Source organism: Grampus griseus, assembly GCF_964374135.1.
Source record: "Grampus griseus genome assembly, chromosome: 6".
In the NCBI taxonomy this organism is placed as follows: domain Eukaryota; kingdom Metazoa; phylum Chordata; class Mammalia; order Artiodactyla; family Delphinidae; genus Grampus; species Grampus griseus.
Genome location: NC_139000.1, coordinates 99,241,302 through 99,263,950, shown reverse-complemented (window position 1 = coordinate 99,263,950; position 22,649 = coordinate 99,241,302). Strand labels below are relative to the sequence as shown.

Below are 22,649 nucleotides of genomic sequence, written 5' to 3'. Positions count from 1 at the left end.
TAAAGTGATGAGATTTTAATTTAGAAAAAGCAACCAGGGAAGAAAATCTCTGAGGCTATGACACGAATGAAGTAAGGATGTAGGTCTTCTAAGCAGATAGACACCTGGGGAAACAAGAGATGATACGTGCAAATGTCCAGAGGCAAGTTCTCCCAAACAAGCCCAATATAGTCACCATCATGCTGCATGTTACTTAGAGCCAATTGTGAGTACCTAGATTCTGGTCAAAGAAATCTGTGAGGTTTTTGTTTTTGTTTTTGCTTCGCCTCACGGCTTGAGGCTTTGCAGGATCTTAGTTGGGCCTCGTGGAAGTGGAAGTGGAAGCACTGCATCCTGACCACTGGACCACCAGGGAATTCCCTGTTTTTGTTTTTTAAATCAGCTTGTAATGTTTTGAGTTTCAAAAAAATTCTACCTTTAATAATAAATTTTTTTTTACTATTACAGTATTATTTATAGTTGGAATCAACCTAAATGCCCTACAGTTGCTACTAAATTGGCCACACACGATAGTACATTCATGAGATGGAATACTTTAAAAACATTAATATTATATTTTAAAGTCATGTTAAAAAATATTTAATAAAATGGAAAAATGCTATTACATAACATGAAAAGAGCAGTTTATTAAACAGTACATATATTATGAGCCCAACTTTATTGCAAAAATATATACAGTTGGCTCTCCATAGCCACAGGTTCTGCATCCACGGATTCAACCAACTGCGGAACTAAAATATTTGGGGGGGGCTTCCCTGGTGGCGCAGTGGTTGAGAGTCCGCCTGCCGATGCAGGGGACACGGGTTCGTGCCCCGGTCCGGGAAGATCCCACATGCCACGGAGCGGCTGGGCCCGTGAGCCATGGCCGCTGAGCCTGCGCGTCCGGAGCCTGGGCTCCGCAACGGGAGAGGCCACAACAGTGAGAGGCCCGCGTACCGCAAAAAAAATAAAAATAAAAAAAAAAATTAAAAAAAAAATAAAATATTTGGGGGAAAAAAAATTCCAGAAAGTTCCAATATGCAAAACTTAAATTTGCAGTGGGCCAGCAACTATTTACATAACATTTACATTGTATTTACAACTATTTACATGGCATTTGTATTAGGTATTATGAATAATCTAGAGATGACTTAAAGAATACAGGAGAATACATGAAGGTTATATGGAAATACTATATACCATTTTAGATAAGAGACTTGAGAATCTGCGGATGTGGGTATCTGTGGGGGTCCTGGAACCAATTCCCCGGAAATCAAGGGAGGATTGTATGGATATAGATATATCTGAACTATTTCATGATAGGTTTGTTTTTTTTTGTTTTTTTTTTTGCAGTACGCGGGCCTCTCACTGCTGTGGCCTCTCCCGTTGCAGAGCACAGGCTCCAGACGCACAGGCTCAGCGGCCATGGCTCACAGGCCCAGCCCCTCCGCGGCATGTGGGATCTTCCCGGACCGGGGCACGAACCCACGTCCCCTGCATTGGCAGGTGGACTCTCAATCACTGCGCCACCAAGGAAGCCCAATGATAGGTTTTTATGTATACAGAAAAGAATAGAAGACTATATACCAAATAGTGAGATAATAGTGATTAATTTTAAGTGGTGTAATTGTGGACAATTTATATCTTTGGACTTTTTAACGTTTTCCAAATATCCTAAATGTATTACTTATAGACCCAGGGGGATACTCAAAAGTTATTTTCAAAACAAGTGTTAAAAAGTGGAATCTAGGTTCTCACCAGAAAACAAAACAAAACAAAAACAAAAACAGAACAGGAAGCATTTGAGGTCCATTAGTTTCTTTTCTTTGTGTTTAATTCGCTGGGACTGGCTAAAGGATAACTTAAAAAGTTCTGGAGGAGTGATTATACTTACATTCCTGTTTGAAGGTGAAATATTCTGTAAGATGCCTGCATTCATGATTTCCTCGAAGCAGAAACAATGTTTTGGGATGATTAATCTTTAAACTCCATAAAAACAGCACACACTACAAGACAAACACAAGGATAAAACTTTTATTTTTGAACACAATAACACATAAAGACAATTTATACAAATTCAAATGACTTGCTATAATGGCGTATCTCTTTGATATTCCCAAGTTGAAACATGAAGAATTCCAGCTTTTGAGTGTGTTGTGTTGTTGCCCTAGAATTTGTCTTTTTTGTTGTTTTTGGTTTTGTGGGGTTTTTTTTTTTTTTTGGCTGTGCCACATGGCATGTGGGATCTTAGTTCCCCGACCAGGGATTGAATCCGTGCCCCCTGAAGTGGAAGCACAGAGTCCCAACCACTAGACCTCCAGGGAACTCCCTGCCCTAGAATTTGAAAGAACGTAAGAGCGTAGCCTTCATAGAAATCTCTTAATTTCTGTTCCCATGTTCCATCCAAATATCTAGATCTCTACAATAAAGTCACCCACACACATACCTTAGTCCTAAAACCTGTATTTTATTTAGTGGAGAAACAGTAGAGACATTTCCACTAAAATCAGGAACAAGGCAAGGATATCCACTAATACCACTACTATTCAACACTGTACTAGAGGTATTAGCCAACTGAATTAGACAAATCAGTTAGAGGCTTAACAATGAGTAAAGAAAAACAAAAACTATCTGTATTTGCAGATGATATAATAGCATACCTGATAAACTCCAGAAGAATCAATGATACAACTAACTAAACTAATAAAAAATTCAGTAACATGCAAGGATATAAAATTAACATACAAAATAGCCTTCACATACACAAACAATAAGTGGGACACAATGCTAGACAAAACTCCATTTACAATAGCAGCAAAGAAGATTAACTACATAGGAATAAATTTAACAAGAAATGTATAAAACTCATACCAGGAAAAAGTTAAAAAAACACTCCTGAAAGACACAAAAGTAGACATGAACAAATGGAAAGACATTCCCTGTTTTTGGATAGGATGATTCAGCATTAAAAGATTACAGTTCTTGGGACTTCCCTGGCGGTCCAGTGGTTAAGCCTCTGCGCTCCCACTGCAGGGGGCGAGGGTTCTATCCCTGGTCGGGGAACTAAGATCCCACATGCTGCACAGTGCAGCCAAAAAAAAGAAAAAAGAAAAGATTATAGTTTTTCCTAGTTTATAAACCCATTACATTTCCAATAAAAATACCATAAGCTATTTTATGGAGTTAGACAAGTTGATAATAAAATTTATATGGCAAAATAAACATGTAAGAACAGCCAGGAAACAGCCAGAAAAACACTGAAAAAGATGGTTAAAACATACTATAAACTTCCTAAATTAAAATAGTGGTCCTGGCACTATATGTAGATAAATATACCAGTGGAATAAAATGGGTCAGAAATTAATGCACGTACATATAAAAATTTGAGATATAAGAAAGGTGGCACCCTAAATCACTGGAGAAATGATGAGCTTCTTAAGAAATGTCTCTGGGACAACTGGTGCTATTTCAAAAAAAAAATTAGAACCATATCTCACATAATGAATAACAAATGGATAAGGGATCTAAATATCAAAATGCAACCATACAAGTTCTAGAAGAAAACATGAGGTGAGTTTTCTTTAGCTTTAGTGTACGGAAAAACTTTAAAACTAATGACTAAAAGTTCAAAGGCAAGAAAAGAAAAGATGGGTAAATCTGACTACATAAAAATAATTTGCATGGTATAAAACAATTCGGCAAGAACTGACAAAACCACATATACATTTAACTTTTGACCACATCTAGGAGCCTACCCTGAAGATACACTTCCAACAATAAGAAAATACATACACACAGGCTGCAGTGTTGTTTGTAATAGCAAAGTATTTGAAACAACCTAAATGACCATACAAAGGAGAGAGGCTGAGCAAATTATGATACATCCACACAATGAAGTACTATGAAGCTATGAAAAAAAACATGAGAAAGATCTCTCTATAAACTTATTTGGGGCAATTTCTAGGATACACTGTTAAGAAAAAAGCAAAATGAAAGAGTATCTACAGTATGCTACTGTTTATGTAATAAAGAAGGGGTATAAGAAAAACATATATTAGCTGCTCATTTGTGCATAAGAAATAAGGGAAAGATAAATCATAAACTAAAGAGACTGGTTACCTAGAGCAGGCATAGAGGAAATGGGTGGAAAGAAGTGGGGACTGGGAACAGGTTAGGAGGGATAAGGCCGGAGTGACACTTCTCAAAGCATACCTCTTCAGATAGGTTTGACCTCTAGAACCACAGTAATTAAAATTATTTGGGTATTAAAATTACTCAAAATAAGTATTTAAATCAACCAGCATGTGATAGAAACCCCAAATATAATATGAACAGTAACAAATGAGCCTAACTGTATTATAAATGGATAACAAAGTAACAAAGAAAGGGATGGGATGGGGGAGAACTAACCCAAGTTATATATGTATATAATATATAATATATATATATATATACACACGCTATATATAACCAAGCTACATATATATATATATATAGTGTGTGTGTGTACATATATATACATATGCGTGTATATATATATATATATATGCATACGTATATATATCTCCTAGATCCTTCTGCTGAGAGGGCCTAGGACCTCAAAATCACTATGTGTATTGATTTGGGGATTACAAATAAATTTTAGTAGGGAGGCATATATACAAATACAGAATCCGTGAATAATGAAAATCAATCGTATAGTCTAATCATAAAATATACATATCTCATTCATATACAGCTTCAAAACATAAGCAAAAATTGACAGAACTATTGTGAGAAACAGATAAATCAATAACTGTAGCTGGAGATTTTGACGCAGACCCAAAAAATCATAGTTCAAGCAAACAAAAATAATCAAACTTATAGAGAACAAGTGAACAAGTACAGAATGCATTATTTTCAAGTATATATGGGATAGTCACAAAAATCTACTGGGTACCACAATAAATTCCAAAGGGAGTCTCAATAAATTCCAAAGAATGAATATTATTCAGATTATGTTCTCTAATTAAATTATGCTAATTAGAATCAGTAACAAAATACTAACTCTAAAAAAATCCCACATGACTGGAAACAAAAAACATACTGCTTCATTGTCTTAGGGTTTAAAGATAATTCTTTAAAAAATGCTGAATGATAATAAAAACAATACATGTCAAAATCTGTGGGACCCAGATAAAGCAGCACTTAAAGGGCAATGTACCTTAATAAGTACATTTATTTTTTAAAACAGATATGCAAATATGTTTGTATATGCTTAACCTATCTCTGAAATGTCATACAAGAAACTCTTAACAGTGATTGTATGGGTGGAATGGCTAATATATGAGAAGATGCTCAGTGTCATTAGTAATTAAAGAAATATTAATTGAAATGACAATAAGATACTACTTTATCATTTTGGTAAATATTAGAAAATGAGATAAAACCAAATTCTGGAAGAGGGACAGGAGGAAATATGAACTCTTAGGTGCTACTGGTAGGAGTATAAACTGGTACAGCTGTTCTGAAGACTGATCTACAATAATCAGTTCAAGTGTTATATGAAGGTAGGTACCCTTTCCCCTAGCAATCCCACTCTTGTTCATAAACCATAGAGAAACTAAAACATGGGACCATAAGTGGATTTATATAAGGGTGTGCTTCACAGCAGTGTTCATGATAGAAAGAAACTGGAGGCAACCTAGTGTCCACCACTGAGAACAGAGAACTAAAATGTCATAGATGTATACTATGGGATACTATGGAGCAGACAGAAACCCAGATAGATCTTAAAAACATACTGACATGTAAAAACAAAAATCAACAGAAAGACAGCTACAGCAGTGATTCTCAGGGTGGTCACATTCATATCAAAGTGTGGTACATCAGCATCACACAGGAACTTGTTAGAATATACATTCTCAGGGTCCATTCCAGACCTAAAGAATCAGAAATTCTGGGTGGGCTCCAGCAATCTGTTTTTGAACAAGCCCTCCAGGTAATTATGATGCATGCTAAAGTTTGAGAACGACTGAATAGCACCATAACATTTATGTAAAATTAAAATATTTTTCCCACCAAAACGTTATATATTAAAAAATTAATAATATATGTATTCTGAGGCATATACTAAATACAATAGCAACATGTATAGTTGGGAGAGGGAGTAAGGAAAATAGAGGTCACAGATAAGAAAAACAAAACAAAACAATAGAGGGACTTAGAAAAGACTAGTAATAAATGTGCCATGACCTTAGGAGCTTAATTCAACCAAGATTTCCCTCCTTTTTGAAAGGAAAGACTTCAAAATCCTGAATCCAAATGCTTCTCAAAATGCCTACTCTAAGTCACCAACATCTCCTGCCTATGCTTACTGGATAAGATTACTAACTAGTCTTTCTGGGCTCCCATAGTCAGTCCACCACGTAACAGCCAGAGTAATTGTTTTAAAACATAAATAAATGTGAATATGTCACTTCCATGCTTAACAAACAAATAAACAAACAAAAAAGCTCTAATGGCTTCCCACTGCATTCAGAATAAAACCCAAACTCTACCATGGTTTGCAAGGCCTGACATCATGTAAACCCTGCCTATGTCTCTGATACACTGTCTACATTGTCCCCTTACTCATTCTGTCTAGCCACACTGACCTTGTTTCTATTCCTGGGCTGCCTTAGGCTTGCTCCTTCCTCAGAGCTTTTACACTTGATATGCCCTTTGCCTGAGATGTACTCACCCCACCCCTCCATCTATGCATGGCTCATTCCCTCAGGTCATTCAAGTTTTTGTTCAAATATTACCTCTTCAGATAGGACTTCCCTGATCTCCAACTAAATTAGCTACTCCTGTCCCCCTTTTGTCCCTTACTCTGATTTGATTTTCATAGACACTAAGCAAATATAAGATGCCATCTCTCTCACTAGGAAACACAGTAGGGACTTCCCTGGTGTCGCAGTGGTTAAGACTCCGCACTCCCAATGCAGGGGGCCCGAGTTCGATCTCTGGTCAGGAACTAGATCCCACATGCATGCCACAACTAAGAAGCCTGACCGCCGCAACTAAGGAGCCCACCTGACACAACTAAGACCCGGTGCAACCAAATAAATAAATAAATATTAAAAAAACAAAACAAAATAATAAAGGACTTGGCTTTGCTTGTTTATCTCCGCATCCCCAGAATTTAACAATGCCTCTCAACTTAGGTACTATTAACAAGCATAATTCTTTGTTGCAGGATGTTTTGTATTCCTGAACCCTGCTCATTAAATGCCAGTAGAACTTCTCAACTATTGTGGCAAACCATTCATATGTCATTGTACATAATTATGAGTACATCTGCAGTATAGTTTCTCAAAAATGAAATTGTTGGATCAAAATAATGTACATTTTGAGACACACCTTGCAAAATAAACACTATAAAATGTAAATATATAGACACATACGAATATAATTGGATGGCTTTTTCCTTTTTTTGGTTGACTTTTGTTTTCAACATAATATTTCAAATTTCACAAAATATTCCAAGGAAAAATTACATTAAATTCATATATAAACATAGAAAGCACTTTCTCTCTTCCTACTTACCTTTCCCAACCAAGAACATGATATATCTTTTGAATTATTTGGTCTTTATCTCTGCCTCCTGTAATGATCAACTAAACTTTTTGAAGTAATGAGTTATAATGCCCATCCACACTACAATGTAATTTGGTTGATATACTTCTCAGCCTCTAATCTCAAGTTTTATTTCCTCGTATTATACATCAGTATGCAACTGTACAATTATCTTGTACACATCAATTAAAGGTCATGATTATCAAAAAATCTGTTCGATACTGTTTGTATTCCTATGTGAACAGAATTTTTACTCCATCTCAAGAATCGTTTCTATATGTCAACAACTGTTCATTAGTTGTCCGTCTGATAACACTTACATCACCTAAACATCTGATAACATTTTCTCTTTGGTGGCTCCTGTGCATTTAGTACAACACATCCTATGCTGAAAAGGTTCCCTTTAATCCTTTCTCTTATTATAAAATCAATGAAAGGAAACTAAAATTTAGCTTCCCCTACCACAGAGGAAGTACTTTATAATGGGTGCAAATGAAGAAGGAATATCAAAAGGCTCAGACAAAAGTGAAACTTTACTATTCTGTTTTATCAGTCACATTTGGACCAGTCCCTGGTGTACTACCAAAGCCCACGTTGCTTCAGGAAAGATCAATGCTTGCTCTGAGCATGGAAAAAAAAAATATCATCATGCCTTGATTCTCTCATACAGGCTCAAGGAAAGAGAAATTATTAAGTATGGAAGAGAAAATAAAGTTCTGTGAAAACGATTTGGCAATACATATCAAAAGTCTTAGAAATGCTCACATTCTTAAAAATACTCATTCTATTATAAGAATCCAATCTAAGGAAATATCAGAAATGCTATTAAAGATGTATTCAAAAAGATGTTAATTGCAGCAATATGCAGAATGGAAACAACTGGAAAACAACCTTGTACCACTTACAGTACAAGTGATACAATATCCAATTAACTGCTGCTTAAGCCATAAAGACATTTAAACATCTCAGAAAACAAACAGTCTGGAGGCAAGATGTCTAGGTTTAGTGTACCAGCTCAACATCTTCACCAAGAAATCATGCCCTCTCTCCCTCTTTGATCTGCTATTTACAGCAGGTCTGCTTTTCATTCTTAGTTATAGCACCTCCTCATGGTCACAAAATGGCTGCTACAGTACACACACCCACATTTGACATGACATAGGGGAATGGGGGTCCAAAAGCTTTCACCTTGCAAGAGTCTTTTCATCTGGAAAGAAAAAATTTCAAAACAACACACACAAATAACAATGACAACACAACATGCAGAAGTCCCTTTATATATTACTGGGCAAAAGAGGATCTCATGTTTACCCTGGACTAGTCACTGGTAACAGGGAATGGATTGCCATGACTAGTTCAAACCAACCAGAATTCATTCCCTTGGGCTGGGATAAGGGCCTTCCCTCTCTGATATTAAAAGTTCTCCCTGAGAACTTTTAAATAGGTAGAGTGTGCAATGTTACAATCTGCAAGTATGATCTCCACCCATCCCAGGTACCTATTTAGTTATCCCTGACAACCCCCAATCCTATTTATCTGAACAAAACAGGGATTTGATAGTAAGGAAGGAGGAGAGAAAAGGTAGGCAAATAAGCAGTACCTGCTACAAACCAAATTATCCAAAGAGAAATGGTGAAATAAACTACGGTATTTATACCACTAATCATACTTTTGGAGAAATTTTAATGATAGAGAAAAGTGCTCTCAAGACAATGATGAGTGGGGGGGAAAGACTACAAAACAGAATGCACACAACGATCTCAACTTTCTTTAAAAAATATACACATGTAAAAGAAGAAAAAGACTGTGAGGAAATACAACAAAATGTTAACAGTAATTTCATTATAATTCATTTATAACTTTATTTGTAAGAATTTTTTTCTTAGATTCTGCATTTCCCAATTTTTCTACAAAAAAATGACTCTTTATAACAAAAAATTATAATAGGGACACCATCACCTTATTTTCATCTGTTTGACAAAAACATCACCACTCATGCTTATCAAGCACATTGATAAAAATTTATTGTTCAAGTATATACTTGTATCATGTTAGACTAAGTTGTAGCTTACAGAAATCTATATAATCTTAGTGGTCTATAAGTGGCTTCCAACAAACATGAGATATATCCTACAGTTCAGTTTTAAAACTGGTATAATACAGCATTGTCAATTTAAAGTTTTGATTCATTTATCTCTTAAGCTGTTCCAGAAAAACGCTTTGTTAGCCAAACATCAAATAGCATGATAAAGCCAAATATAAACTATGATTTATTAATATTCATTCAGTCAACAAATATTGAGTGCCTACTATGTGTCAGGCACTGTGCTCAGTCCTAATATGAGAATATTGCTAATAATTAAATAAGTACTTTTGGGGACTTCCCTGGTGGTTCAGTGGGTAAGACTCCATGCTCCCAAGGCAGGGGGCTGGGGTTCAACCCCTGGTCGGGGAACTAGATCCCGTATGCATGCCGCAACTAAGAGTTCACACGCTACAACTGAGAACCCACATGCTGCAACTAAGAAGTCTGCATGCCACAACTAAAAGATACCGCATGCTGCAACAAAGACCCGGCACAGCCAAAATACATAAATAAATATTAAAATAAATAAATATTTTCATATCATACTGAGCGATCTATTCATAAGTAATCTTTTCTATTAGACTGTCAGCTCCCATAGAGACCATGAATCCTACTCATTATTTGATGCTCAGAGCCTGCCATAAAGTTGGCACTCAGGAAACATTTGTTGATGAGTGACAGAAAAAATATGTTAACACAAAATATTCTGAATATGGCATATGTGTACAAAACTCATCGTGGGTCTGTGTGTGTGTGTGTGTGTGTGTGTGTGTGTGTGTGTGTGTGTATTGTGAATATACTGATACATTGAAACTATTTTTAAAGTATGTAATCAGAGGATGATTTGGCACAATATTTATCCTTTTAAAAAGTTATTTCTGGGCTTCCCTGGAGGCGCAGTAGTTGAGAATCTGCCTGCCAATGCAGGGGACACGGGTTTGAGTCCTGGTCTGGGAAGATCCCACATGCCGCGGAGCAACTGGGCCCATGAGCCACAACTACTGAGCCTGTGCGTCTGGAGCTTGTGCTCCACAACAAGAGACGCTGCGACAGTGAGAGGCCTGCGAACCGCGATGTAGAGTGGCCCCCGCTTGCCGCAACTAGAGGAAGCCAAAGCACAGAAACGAAGACCCAACACAGCCAAAAATAAAAATAAATAAAATTTTTTTAAAAAGTTATTTCATTAAATAAAATTAATTACAAATTCAGTAAGTTCTGTATTCTTTTCTTCAGCCTCTAAAACTTCCTCATGCTACTAAACACAAAGAACTAAGCATTCAGTGAGTCTTTCAAACACCCATACTTTTGACATACTGTCTATTAAAATAGGATGTGGATAGGAATGTGGGAAGCTTTTAATGTTACAGTCTGCAAGTATGATCTCCACCCATCCCAGGTACCTATTTAGAAATCTTGGGAAATTACTGAGCAGCAGGGAGAATGTGCTTATTTCCTTAGCTTCTATCATTAACTTTCGAACTCATAGATGACACTAAATGAATTTGAGACACTGGCAAGATAACACTGAACTTTTCTGATTCATGCACTTAGACTATCTATCTAACTAAAGAGTAAGATATATTTCTCTTGTTGTTTATTTTTCTGGCAGCTTTAGTATCACAGCTGCTTTTTTGGTTGAGTACCAGGTGAGAGGGTTGACTTGTATTTAGGAGTGATGCTGCATGAACAATAAACCTTTAACCACATAGTACAGTGAGGGTCCCACACTACGAGGGAGAGGCAGAACTAAAGATTGCAAGAACAGCAAGCAGACTCAATTTCTCATCTCATGCTTATTCTGGGGATATTATAAATTCGATTACCTGCACTATTTCAAAAGTTACTTCTCTTTTATTTGCCAAGCATGTACAGCTGAATCAACGGACATTAAATATGAATGTACTGTGGTTCCACTGTACTCAAGTCATTCCGTTAGGTTTTGAAATAGTTTTATCTTTTGTACATAAAAACTTATACTTTGTTTTAAATCTAACCATTTTCCTGTCATCATACAATTTTCAAAATATATAAATTGTGAGTTTTCATTAACTTCATTAACTGTAATCATTTTTTCCTTCAATGAACATGTACTTCCTATGTGTAACAGTATCATAAATTATTCCTACAAGAGGCTAAGTGCCTGATTATTCAGCATTGGCAGTTAATCTAAGCGTTCAATGTAGCTCAGCAGCTTATAGTTTTATAATTAAGGTGAGCTAATCCAAACCCCACTTAGGGTGAACAGCAATTTATATCATTTATATACAGCCTGTACACTATCTACAAAGAGGAAAGGCTGGTAAACACTTAAGTTATTTGCAAAGCAGGGTTAACATAGCCTTCTATATGTCAGATTTTTACTGGCTAACAAAAGGAATAGTTCTTTTTATATCAATTAAAACGTATCTCTATCACTTTAATTATTGAAAGTAACAAAGTTTATAAATTCTGCCAGTGTGTTCTCATTTTAATTTCTTCTACTGAAGAATGGAAAGAAATTTTTTTAAAAAGATAATATGATAGTTCCAACACACCAGTTTAATATTTACCTCTATGCTGAAATAGCCTCTGTCCACATAGTCACCCAGAAAGAGGTAGCGTGTATTACTAGGTGATCCTCCAACTTCAAACAACTTCATCAGGTCAAAAAACTGTCCATGAATGTCACCACATACTAGGAAAAAAAACAGACCTAGGGTGAGGTGAAAAATTATGTCTTAGAAGAGAAAGGTCATTACACCAATAGGACCACAGTTTAACTTTTAACTTAAATCAGTCTAGCTTTTGACTGGACTGCTCGATAATTGCAGGCAATCTATCAATATGAAATAGTCCTACTGGAAATATTAGACATTTTAAATTGTATTTCTTCAATGAATAACACATACTAAACAACCCTAAGACTGCTCACAATTCCTAGAATAATGATCACACATTTTAGTTGGTTATTTGTAATCACTTCTCAAATTAGCTCAAATCTAAGTACCACCATGCGAATACTTCTCATACCTGTGATTGGAGCATCTACTTCTATCATAGTCTTCTCTTGTCTCAGGATGGCAGCCCCATCATTGATTATCTTTAAGGCTACTTCCTCTTCCAGTCGCCCTTCCTTCACCAAATGGTTTTTCAAAACATCAATTTTAGGTTTCCCATTCTCAAATACTTCCTTCAAAGTAAGCCGCTGTGTTGGAGGAAAAGGGACAGCTAGGAAGAGAGAAAAAAAAATTTTTTAACAGTTAAAGGTATAGAGAAAAACCATAAACACATTACTTTTATGTAACAAATTAAACCTAATGCATCACCACGATTTCACATCCACAGCACGAGAACTACATAGGAAAACAAATCGAAGATACTATATATTATAGATGATCGATTCTAATTTTTTAAAAGGCCACAGTTAAAGTCATTTAAAAGATATATGTGTGTGTGCGTGTATATATTGTTATACATATAAAGATGAAAGACTTGAAGTTGATTCAGTAGATAAGCTAAAAGTGAGACAAGGGACTAGATGATATGAGTATCTTTTATCTATGGAAAATGTGTTAAAAATGAAACTATGGTTTAAAAAAATGAAGGAAAATAAATCACAACACTAAAAGGGTATTTATTTCTTCCAAAGAACAGACCTAATGAAACCACGTCTTGGAAGTTTGACTTCAGTTCCTGATCAGGGGAATCAGATGTTTTTTATGTACGTACGTATGTATTAATAAAAGGTAGTTGCTTAAAATATTACTAATAACAAGAACACAACTAACAGGATGGAGCTCTTTCACAGAATAACTTGCTCTAGTAACAGAGCATAAACTTGAGAAAAATAGGTATGGGAGGTCTAGCTGTGTTTTCTAATCTCGAAATTCTAACAACTAACTTCAGTGTACACTGGATATAAAGTTTATATACAACATCATGGTAAATTAGCAACTTGAACAGAAAAAATTTTTTGACATTTTAAAATTGGCTATCACCTCTTCTTTTACCTATCTTATAATGTAGTCTACTTTAGATTCCCTGTGACCTAATAGCCACAAGTCTATAAACCATAAGTTTTAAAGGAGGGATTCATTTCAATTTGTGGTTACTGTCTGATTATTCCACTTCTAGCTTTATGGAAGTATTATTAAGAACCAAGTTGAAATCTACAGGCACTTAAACAATTTTAGACCTGATCTAGCCATTCCATTTTGTATTTTTTACAAGTAAAGAAAGTCCTATGGTAAGTTTTATAATGCTCTTAGCTATAATTTGACTCATTTTGACTATTCAAAGCCCATTGAAAATATCATAGTAGCTATCCAACCAGCAAATATTATCCTGAGATGGGGACCATACACATCCCAGTTTACTCAGGACAGTCCTAGGTTTCAGCTGCTCTCCTAGTATAACTGTTAATAGCATCCCCTTTCCCTCTTAAAACTGTCTCAATTTAAAGGACAAATTAGTCTTAATTTGTGTAATTCATATGGAATATCAATATACTATTTTAGTAGGATAATCTAAATCTAAAATAAGACAAAAATAAAATATTATGATGAGTCTTTTATTCATTCATCTGGTGAGTCTATAAGACAGGGTGAAGGTTAGTCCTGAACAAGTTTACTTAAATTTTTACTAAATTGTTTTTAATTGCCCACTTTGTAAATCAAAGAAATTGGTCAAAAAACTAAAAACAGGGCTTCCCTGGTGGTGCAGTGGTTGAGAGTCCGCCTGCCGATGCAGGGGACACGGGTTTGTGCCCCGGTCCGGGAAGATCCCACATGCCACGGAGCAGCTGGGCCCATGAGCCATGGCCACTGAGCCTGCGCGTCTGGAGCCTGTGCTCCGCAACAGGAGAGGCCACAACAGTGAGAGGCCCGCATACCGCAAAAAAAAAAAAAAAAAAACTAAAAACAAGATGAAATAATACAAAATCAAATATGTTGGAATTGACAAAAATGTATCATAACAGAGGTAGTATGAGAGACAAGAGATCCACAGATATTACTTGATTTCTACCAGTAGTATTATTACTTACTAATAAAAATCATTTTCCTCCAAACTCAGTTGTAATCAGAGAACAGCTTACAAAACAGGAAACCCGTTTTTCTTATATATCATAAAAGTTACGTAAGTAAAGGTGACAACAACCTAAAGAGCTCCTGAGGAGGAAATTTAGAAAGATATTTTTTCTTTCTCTCAAATTCTTCAGTTGTAATTTATTTAAAACAAGTAAATAAGTCAGTTAAATGAAAGTAAGGATGAAATGGATCAAGGGGATTATGCCTAGCTAAGAGAAATGGGACACAGCTGAGCCAGGAACACTAAGAGGAATTAAGATTGGCTTGGGACAACATGCATAAAAGAAAGTTCCAGGAGAGTCCTAAGTTTTTAGGTAAGGGTTATTTTTTTTTAATTTTTGAATTTTATTTTATTTTTATACAGCAAGTTATTAGTCATCAATTTTATACACATCAGTGTATATATGTCACTCCCAATCGCCCAGTTCAGCACACCACCACCCCCACCCCACTGCGGCTTTCCCCCCTTGGTGTCCATATGTTTGTTCTCTACATCTGTGTCTAAAATTCTGCCCTGCAAACTGGTTCATCTGTCCCATTTTTCCAGGTTCCACATACATGCGTTAATATACGATACTTGTTTTTCTCTTTCTGACTTACTTCACTTGGTATGGCAGTCTCTAGATCCATCCGTGTCTCAACAAATGACTTAATTTCATTCCTTTTTATGGCTGAGTAATATTCCAGTGTATATATGTACCACAACTTCTTTATCCATTCGTATGTCGATGGGCATTTAGGTTGCTTCCATGACCTGGCTATTGTAAACAGTGCTGCAATGAACATTGGGGTGCATGTGTCTTTTTGAATTATGGTTTTCTCTGGGTATATGCCCAGTAGTGGGATTGCTGGATCATATGGTAATTCTATTTTTAGTTTTTTAAGGAACCTCCATACTATTCTCCATAGTGGCTGTATCAATTTACATTCCCACCAACAATGCAAAAGGGTTCCCTTTTCTCCACACCCCCTCCAGCATTTGTTGTTTGTAGATTTTCTGATGATGCCCTTTCTAACTGGTGTGAGGGGATACCTCATTGTAGTTTTGATTTGCATTTCTCTAATAATTAGTGATGTTGAGAAGCTTTTCATGTGCTTCTTGGCCATCTGTACGTCTTCTTTGGAGAAATGTCTATTTAGGTCTTCTGCCCATTTTTGGATTAGCTTGTTTATTTGTTTAATATTGAGCTGCATGAGCTGTTTATATACTTTGGAGATTAATCCTTTGTCCGTTGATTTGTTTGCAAATATTTTCTCCCATTCTGAGGGTTGTCTTTTCGTCTTGTTTATGGTTTCCTTTGCTGTGCAAAAGCTTTGAAGTTTCATTAGGTCCCATTTGCTTATTTTTGTTTTTATTTCCATTACTCTAGGAGGTGGATCAAAAAAGATCTTGCTGTGATTTATGTCAAAGAGTGTTCTTCCCATGTTTTCCTCTAAGAGTTTTATAGTGTCCGGTCTTACATTTAGGTCTCAAATCCATTTTGAGTTTATTTTTGTGCATGGTGTTAGGGAGTGTTCTAATTTCATGCTTTTACATGCAGCTGTCCAGTTTTCCCAGCACCACTTATTGAAGAGACTGTCTTTTCTCCATTGTATATCCGTGCCTCCTTTGTCATAGATTAGTTGACCATAGGTGCGTGGGTTTATCTCTGGGCTTTCTATCTTGTTCCATTGATCTATGTTTCTGTTTTTGTGCCAGTACCATATTGTCTTGATTACTGTAGCTTTGTAGTACAGTCTGAATTCAGGGAGTCTGATCCTCCAGCTCTGTTTTTCTCCCTCAGGACTGCTTTGGCTATTCAGGGTCTTTTTTGCCTCCATACAAATTGTAAGATTTTTTGTTCTAGTTCCGTAAAAAATGCCATTGGTAATTTGATAAGAATTGCATTGAATCTGTAGATTGCTTTGGGTAGTGTAGTCATTTTCACAATATTGTTTCTTCCAATCCAAGAACATGGTATATCTCTCCATCTGTTGGTATCATCTTTAATTTCTTTCATCAGTGTCGCATAGTTTTCTGCATACAGGTCTTTTGTCTCCCTAGGTAGGTTTATTCCTAGGTATTTTATTCTTTTTGTTGCAGTGGTAAATGGGAGTGTTTCCTTAATTTCTCTTTCAGATTTTTCATCGTTAGTGTACAGGAATGCAAGAGATTTCTGTGCATTAATTTTGTATCCTGCAACTTTACCAAATTCATTGATTAGCTCTAGTAGTTTTCTGGTGGCATTTTTAGGATTCTCTATGTATAGTATCATGTCATCTGTAAACAGTTACAGTTCTTCTTTTCCAAATTGTATTCCTTTTATTTCTTTTTCTTCTCTGATTGCCGTGGCTAGGACTTCCAAAACTCTGTTGAATAATAGTGGTGAGAGTGGACATCCTTGTCTTGTTCCTGATCTTAGAGGAAATGCTTTCAGTTTTTCACCATTGAGAATGATGTTTGCTGTGGGTCTGTCGTATATGGCCTTTATTATGTTGAGGTAGGTTCCCTCTATGCCCACTTTCTGGAGAGTTTTATCATAAATGGTAAGGGTTATTTAAAAAATCAATACCCTTCAAATCAGAATAAAAGCATCTTCAACTTTAAAGGAGTGGGTCTTACCACCCTCTAAGTTACCCCTAGCTATGTTTAGAGCCCTGAATTCCATTTCCCTTCTTGTACTGGATAGTTCTATACATACGTTAGCTGAGATTGATTCACAGAAGACTGGGAAGAGCCACAATCCAGAGAAGACTAAAGGAAATCGAGCTAAGTTTGCTAATGAAAGGAAACAGTAGAAACTTTCCAAGTAAACTTTAAACGTCTGTGTAAAAAAATATGCCCCAGACAAGAGTGACCATTATGTCTGAGTATCCTGGTTTATTTATTTTGTCCTGATGTAATTATTAATAATGCTTCCTTTTACTCTCAAGTATCCTGATTTAAACAACCTATCCAGAAACAAAATTAATCAGAATCAACTGATCAGAGGCATTTGTTTAGAGCATAGATTCTTAGGTCTCATACGTGTGGAATCAGGATCTTTGGAGATCTACACAGACCTCCGCATGGTTAACAAGTACCCCAAGCAAATCTCATGCTCACTAATCTCAGATACTCAGCACCTGTATTCCCAGTCATCACATAGTCATAGTTTACTGGTCTTCATGTCCCTTGCCCCAGCCCCTATGTGGCCACATGAATACACGGAGTTCAGAATTTCTGAGTGAAAAATAGAGGATCTAGAGTAGTGCTTTGTAAACTGTCTGTTGGAACTGCCCCCACCCCAGCATCAACAAGTGGAAAACTATACTTTGTAAAATGCAATAAAAATAAATTACTAGAAAAATGATCACATGCATAGATGTTGTGCCAATGTCAAGCTGCTATAAAAGTTTTTAAATGCTAACTCTCTGTATTTACTGCAGTTAGTAACAATTCGTGGACAGACATTGGTCCACGGACCATACTTTTGGGTAACACTGGTTTGGATAAACGTGGATTTGGGGGAACAAGAATAAGACTAGAGGGCTTCCCTGGTGGCGCAGTGGTTAAGAGTCCGCCTGCCGATGCAGGGGACATGGGTTTGTGCCCCGGTCCGGAAGGATCCCACATGCTGCGGAGCGGCTGGGCCCGTGAGCCATGGCCGCTGAGCCTGCGCGTCTGGAGCCTACGCTCTGCAACGGGAGAGGCCACAACAGTGAGAGGCCCACGTACCGCAAAAAAAAAAAAAAAAAAAAGAATAAGACTAGAATCAAAACTTAAATACTACGCATATACATGTCTCTAAGCCCAAGTTTGGAGATTTTATTATGTCTTATGTCTAATGTATACAAAAGATGATATTCAACTGGCTTCACTTCTCACTTCACAGTGGATGATAATCTAAACCCAAATCTCTGACAAGTTCATTTCAAACTGCCTTTAATGGCACACAGGATTTCATTAATAAGAAATACAACTTAAACACTTGGACTCTGAAGTTGTAGCCTCTAACATCTTATCCATGCTTTAAACTATGAAGTATTTGAACTGTAACACAGAGGTTCAATTCTTGCATCCTTTCAAATTATAAATAAACCACTCACCACCACACATGGAAGTTTCCCTTCATTTCTGTGGCTGTGTGTTGCCTCTCTAAATACTCCATTTATAAAGCTGTCATCCTTCCAAAATCATGTCTTAGCACAATTTTTCAAATTTCAAAGAAAAGGTACTCAAGTGATTACAAGGCTAATAAGTAATTCCAGACATTTTATTTGTTCAAAAAATTAAATAGGCATTTTTAAATAAAAGAGTCAAAATGTCAGTAGTGTCAGAGCTCAAGTTACTACTTTATTGGTTTCTTCATATTGTCACTTGGGGTTCCTGGTTCCTTCATTTTTAATATAGGCATGTTATTTTATAAACTATAATCATTACCAACAAGAAAGTAGGGTTAACAGAGGGATTAAAGGGTCTCAAAACACGAGCATAGAGTTAAAAATATTTTTTGACTATGAATCAAAAGGCCATTTATCCAGAAATGTGATCATTTAGGGGTTATAAAACTACAGTACTTCTTTTTAAGAGTAGAGGAGGTTCTTGTTACTCAAAGATGATTGGTGGGCTTCCCTGGTGGTGCAGTGGTTGGGAGTCCGCCTGCCGATGCAGGGGACACGGGTTCGTGCCCCGGTCCGGGAGGATCCCACATGCCGCAGAGCGGCTGGGCCCGTGAGCCATGGCCGCTGAGCCTTCGCATCCGGAGCCCGTGATCCGCAACGGGAGAGGCCACAACGGCGAGAGGCCCGCGTACAGCCAAAAAAAAAAAAAAAAAAAAAGATGATTGGTGATAGAAAAGGCCACTTTAAGTGTATCCACATTAAAAAAAACAAAACAAAACAGTCATTCTAACAGGTGTGAGGTGATATCTTGCTATGATTTTAATTTGCATTTCCCTGATGATTAGTGATGTTGAGCACCTTTTCATGTACCTGTTGGCCATCTGTAATGTCTCCTTTGGGAAAATGTCTATTCAGTTCCTCTTTCCATTTTTAAATTGGATTGTTTGGGTTTTTTGCTATTGAGTTGTATGAGTTTATTATATACTTTGGATATTAACCTCTTATCAGACATATGATTTATAAATACTTTCTCCCATTCTGTAGGTTGCCTTTTCACTTGGTTGATGGTTTCTTTTTCTCTGCAGAAGTTTTTTAGTTTGATGTAGTCCCAGTTATTTTTGCTTTTGATGTCATACCCCCAAAATTGTCACCAAGACCAATGTCAAACAGCTTTTTCCCTATGTTTCCTTCTAGGAGTTTTACAGTTTCAGGTCTTATGTTTAAGTCTTTAATCCATTTTGAGTTAATTTTTGTGAGTGGTCTAATTTCATTCTTCTGCACTGTAGTTATACAGCTTTCCCAACACCACTTATTGAAAAGATTATCCTTTCCCTCATTGAATATTCTTGGCTCCCTTGTCAAATATTAGTTGACTGTATATGTGAGGGTTTATTTCTGAGCTCTTGATTCTGTTCCATTGGCCTGTGTGTCTGTTTTTATTTTATGCCAATACCATACCGTTTTGACTACTAGAGGTTTGCAGTATAGTTTGAAATCAGGACGTATGATGCCTCAAACTTTGTTCTTCTTTCTCCAGATTGCTTTGGTTATTCAGGGTCTTTTGTGGCTCCACACAAACTTTAGGATTGTTTTTTCTATTTCTGTGAAAAAAACCATTGGCTTTTTTTTTTTTTTTTTTTTTTTGCGGTATGAGGGCCTCTCACTGTTGTGGCCTCTCCCGTTGTGGGGCACAGGCTCCGGACGCGCAGGCTCAGTGGCCATGGTTCATGGGCCCAGCCGCTCCGCGGCATGTGGGATCTTCCCGGACCGGGGCACGAACCCATGCCCCTGCATCGGCAGGTGGACTCTCAACCACTGTGCCACCAGGGAAGCCCAAAACCATTGGCATTTTGATAGGAATTGGATTGAATCTCCAGACAACTTTGGGTAGTATAGACATTTTAAAAATATTAATTCTTCTGATCTATGAATATAGGATGTCTTTCCATTTGTTTATGTCTTCTTCAATTTCATCAAAATCTTGTAGTTTTCAGTGTACAGATCTTTCACCTCCTTGATTAAATTTATTCCTAAGTATTTTATTGTTTTTGATGTTATTGTAAATGGAATTGTTTTATTTCTTTTTCAGATATTGCATTGTTAGTGTATAGCAACACAAGTTATTTCTGTATGTTGATTTTGTATCCTCAAACAACTGAATTTGTTTATTAGTTCTAACAGTTTGTTTGTTTTTTGTTTTGGTGGAGTCTTTAGGATTTTCTCTATGTAAGACCATGTCATCTGCAAACTAAGACAATTTTACATCTTACTTTCTGACCTGGATTGATTGATTTTCTTACCTGATTGCTCTGGCTAGGACTTCAAGTACTATGTTGAATAAGAAAGGTGAGAGTAAGCACCCTTATTTTACTCCTGATCTTAGACGAAAAGCTTTCAACCTTTCATTGATGAATATGATGTTGGCTGTGGGCTGGTCATATATGGCTTTTATTAAGTTGAGGTATGTTCCTTCTATATGCAATTTGTTGGGTGTATTTATCAAGAAAAGATGCTGTATTTTGTCAAATGCTTTTTTTGCATCTATTGAGATGATCATATGATTTTTATCTTTTATCCCATTAATGTGATGTATATCACATTTGTTGATTTGCATATGTTGAATTACCCTTGCATCCTAGGGATAAATATCACTTGATTGTGGTGAATGATCTTTCTAACATGCTGTTAATTAGGTTTGCTAATATTTTGTTGAGAAGTTTTGCATCTCTATTCATCAGGGATATTGGTCTGCAGTTTTCTTTTCTTATAGTTTCCTTATCTGGCCTTTGTATCAGAGTAATGCTGGCCTCAAAAAAAATGAGTTTGGGAGCATTCCCTCCCCCTCAATTTTTTGGAAGAGTTTGAGAAGGATTGGTATGAATTCTTTTTTTAAATGTTTGATAGATTTCACCAATGAAACCATCTGGTCTTGGGCTTTTCTTTGTTGGGAGGTTTTAGATTACTGATTCAGTCTCCTTATTTGTTATTGGTCTGTTCAGAGTTTTCCACTTCTTCATAATTCAGCCTTCATAGGTTAAATGTGTCTAGAAATTTATCCATTTCTTCTAGGCTACCCAATTTGTAGTGGATAATTGTTCACAGTAGTCTCTTATAATCCTTTATATTTCTGTGGCATCAGTTGTAATGGCTCCTTTTTTCATTTCTTATTTATTTGTCTTTTCTCTTTTATTCTCAGTCTAAAGTCTGTCAATTATATTAATCATTTCAAAAACCAATTCTTAATTCTGTTAATCTTTTCTATTGTTTTCCTGGTCCCTATTTCACTTACTTCTACTCTTATCTTTGTTATTTCAGTGGTGAAAGCTGCTGGGTTATCTGTTGAGCTGGTTGCCATGAACCTCATTCACGCCCACTGCATACCTGCCATGGTAGCCCCTTCATTCTACTCAATTCTCTGCTCAAATGTTACTTCTTCAGAGAGCTCTTCCCTATTTTATCCAAACAAAACAAAACAAAACAAAACCTCTTCCCTAGACACTGATCAGAGAAAAGGTTTGGTTCTTCATCAATTTCTAATTAAGTACTTTGAGGTATATATTATGTATACACCATTGTTGAGACATATAGAAACTAAGTCTGAGCCAGATATCAACTGTTGAATTCGATAATTATGCCACCAAATGTTCATTTCAGATATGGTAAACTCCTGCTCAACCTTTCATCCTAAAATTCTTTCCTCCTCAAAGTTTAGTCTGGGGATCAAAAATATCAGAATCACCCAGGAGCTTGTTAGAAGTGCAGGATACCTGGCCTAACTCAGATATATTGAAATCAGAATCTGCATTTTAACAAGATGTTCAGGTGCACATTAAGAA

General features: G+C 36.4%; 1 protein-coding gene across 4 annotated transcripts in view; it reads right to left on the bottom strand.

Annotated features, from left to right (window-relative positions):
- Nucleotides 1-22,649, bottom strand: part of PPP3CC (protein phosphatase 3 catalytic subunit gamma) — a 91,537-nt gene that overhangs the window by 36,416 nt on the left and 32,472 nt on the right. For all 4 annotated transcript variants that reach the window (XM_082656230.1, XM_082656232.1, XM_082656231.1 and 1 more), the window contains exons 2-4: nucleotides 12,674-12,871; nucleotides 12,214-12,338; nucleotides 1,874-1,985 (exon numbers count right to left, since the gene is read on the bottom strand). In XM_082656230.1, coding sequence (XP_082512356.1) covers nucleotides 1,874-1,985; nucleotides 12,214-12,338; nucleotides 12,674-12,871 — 435 coding nt within the window. The remainder of the gene's footprint in view (nucleotides 1-1,873; nucleotides 1,986-12,213; nucleotides 12,339-12,673; nucleotides 12,872-22,649) is intronic.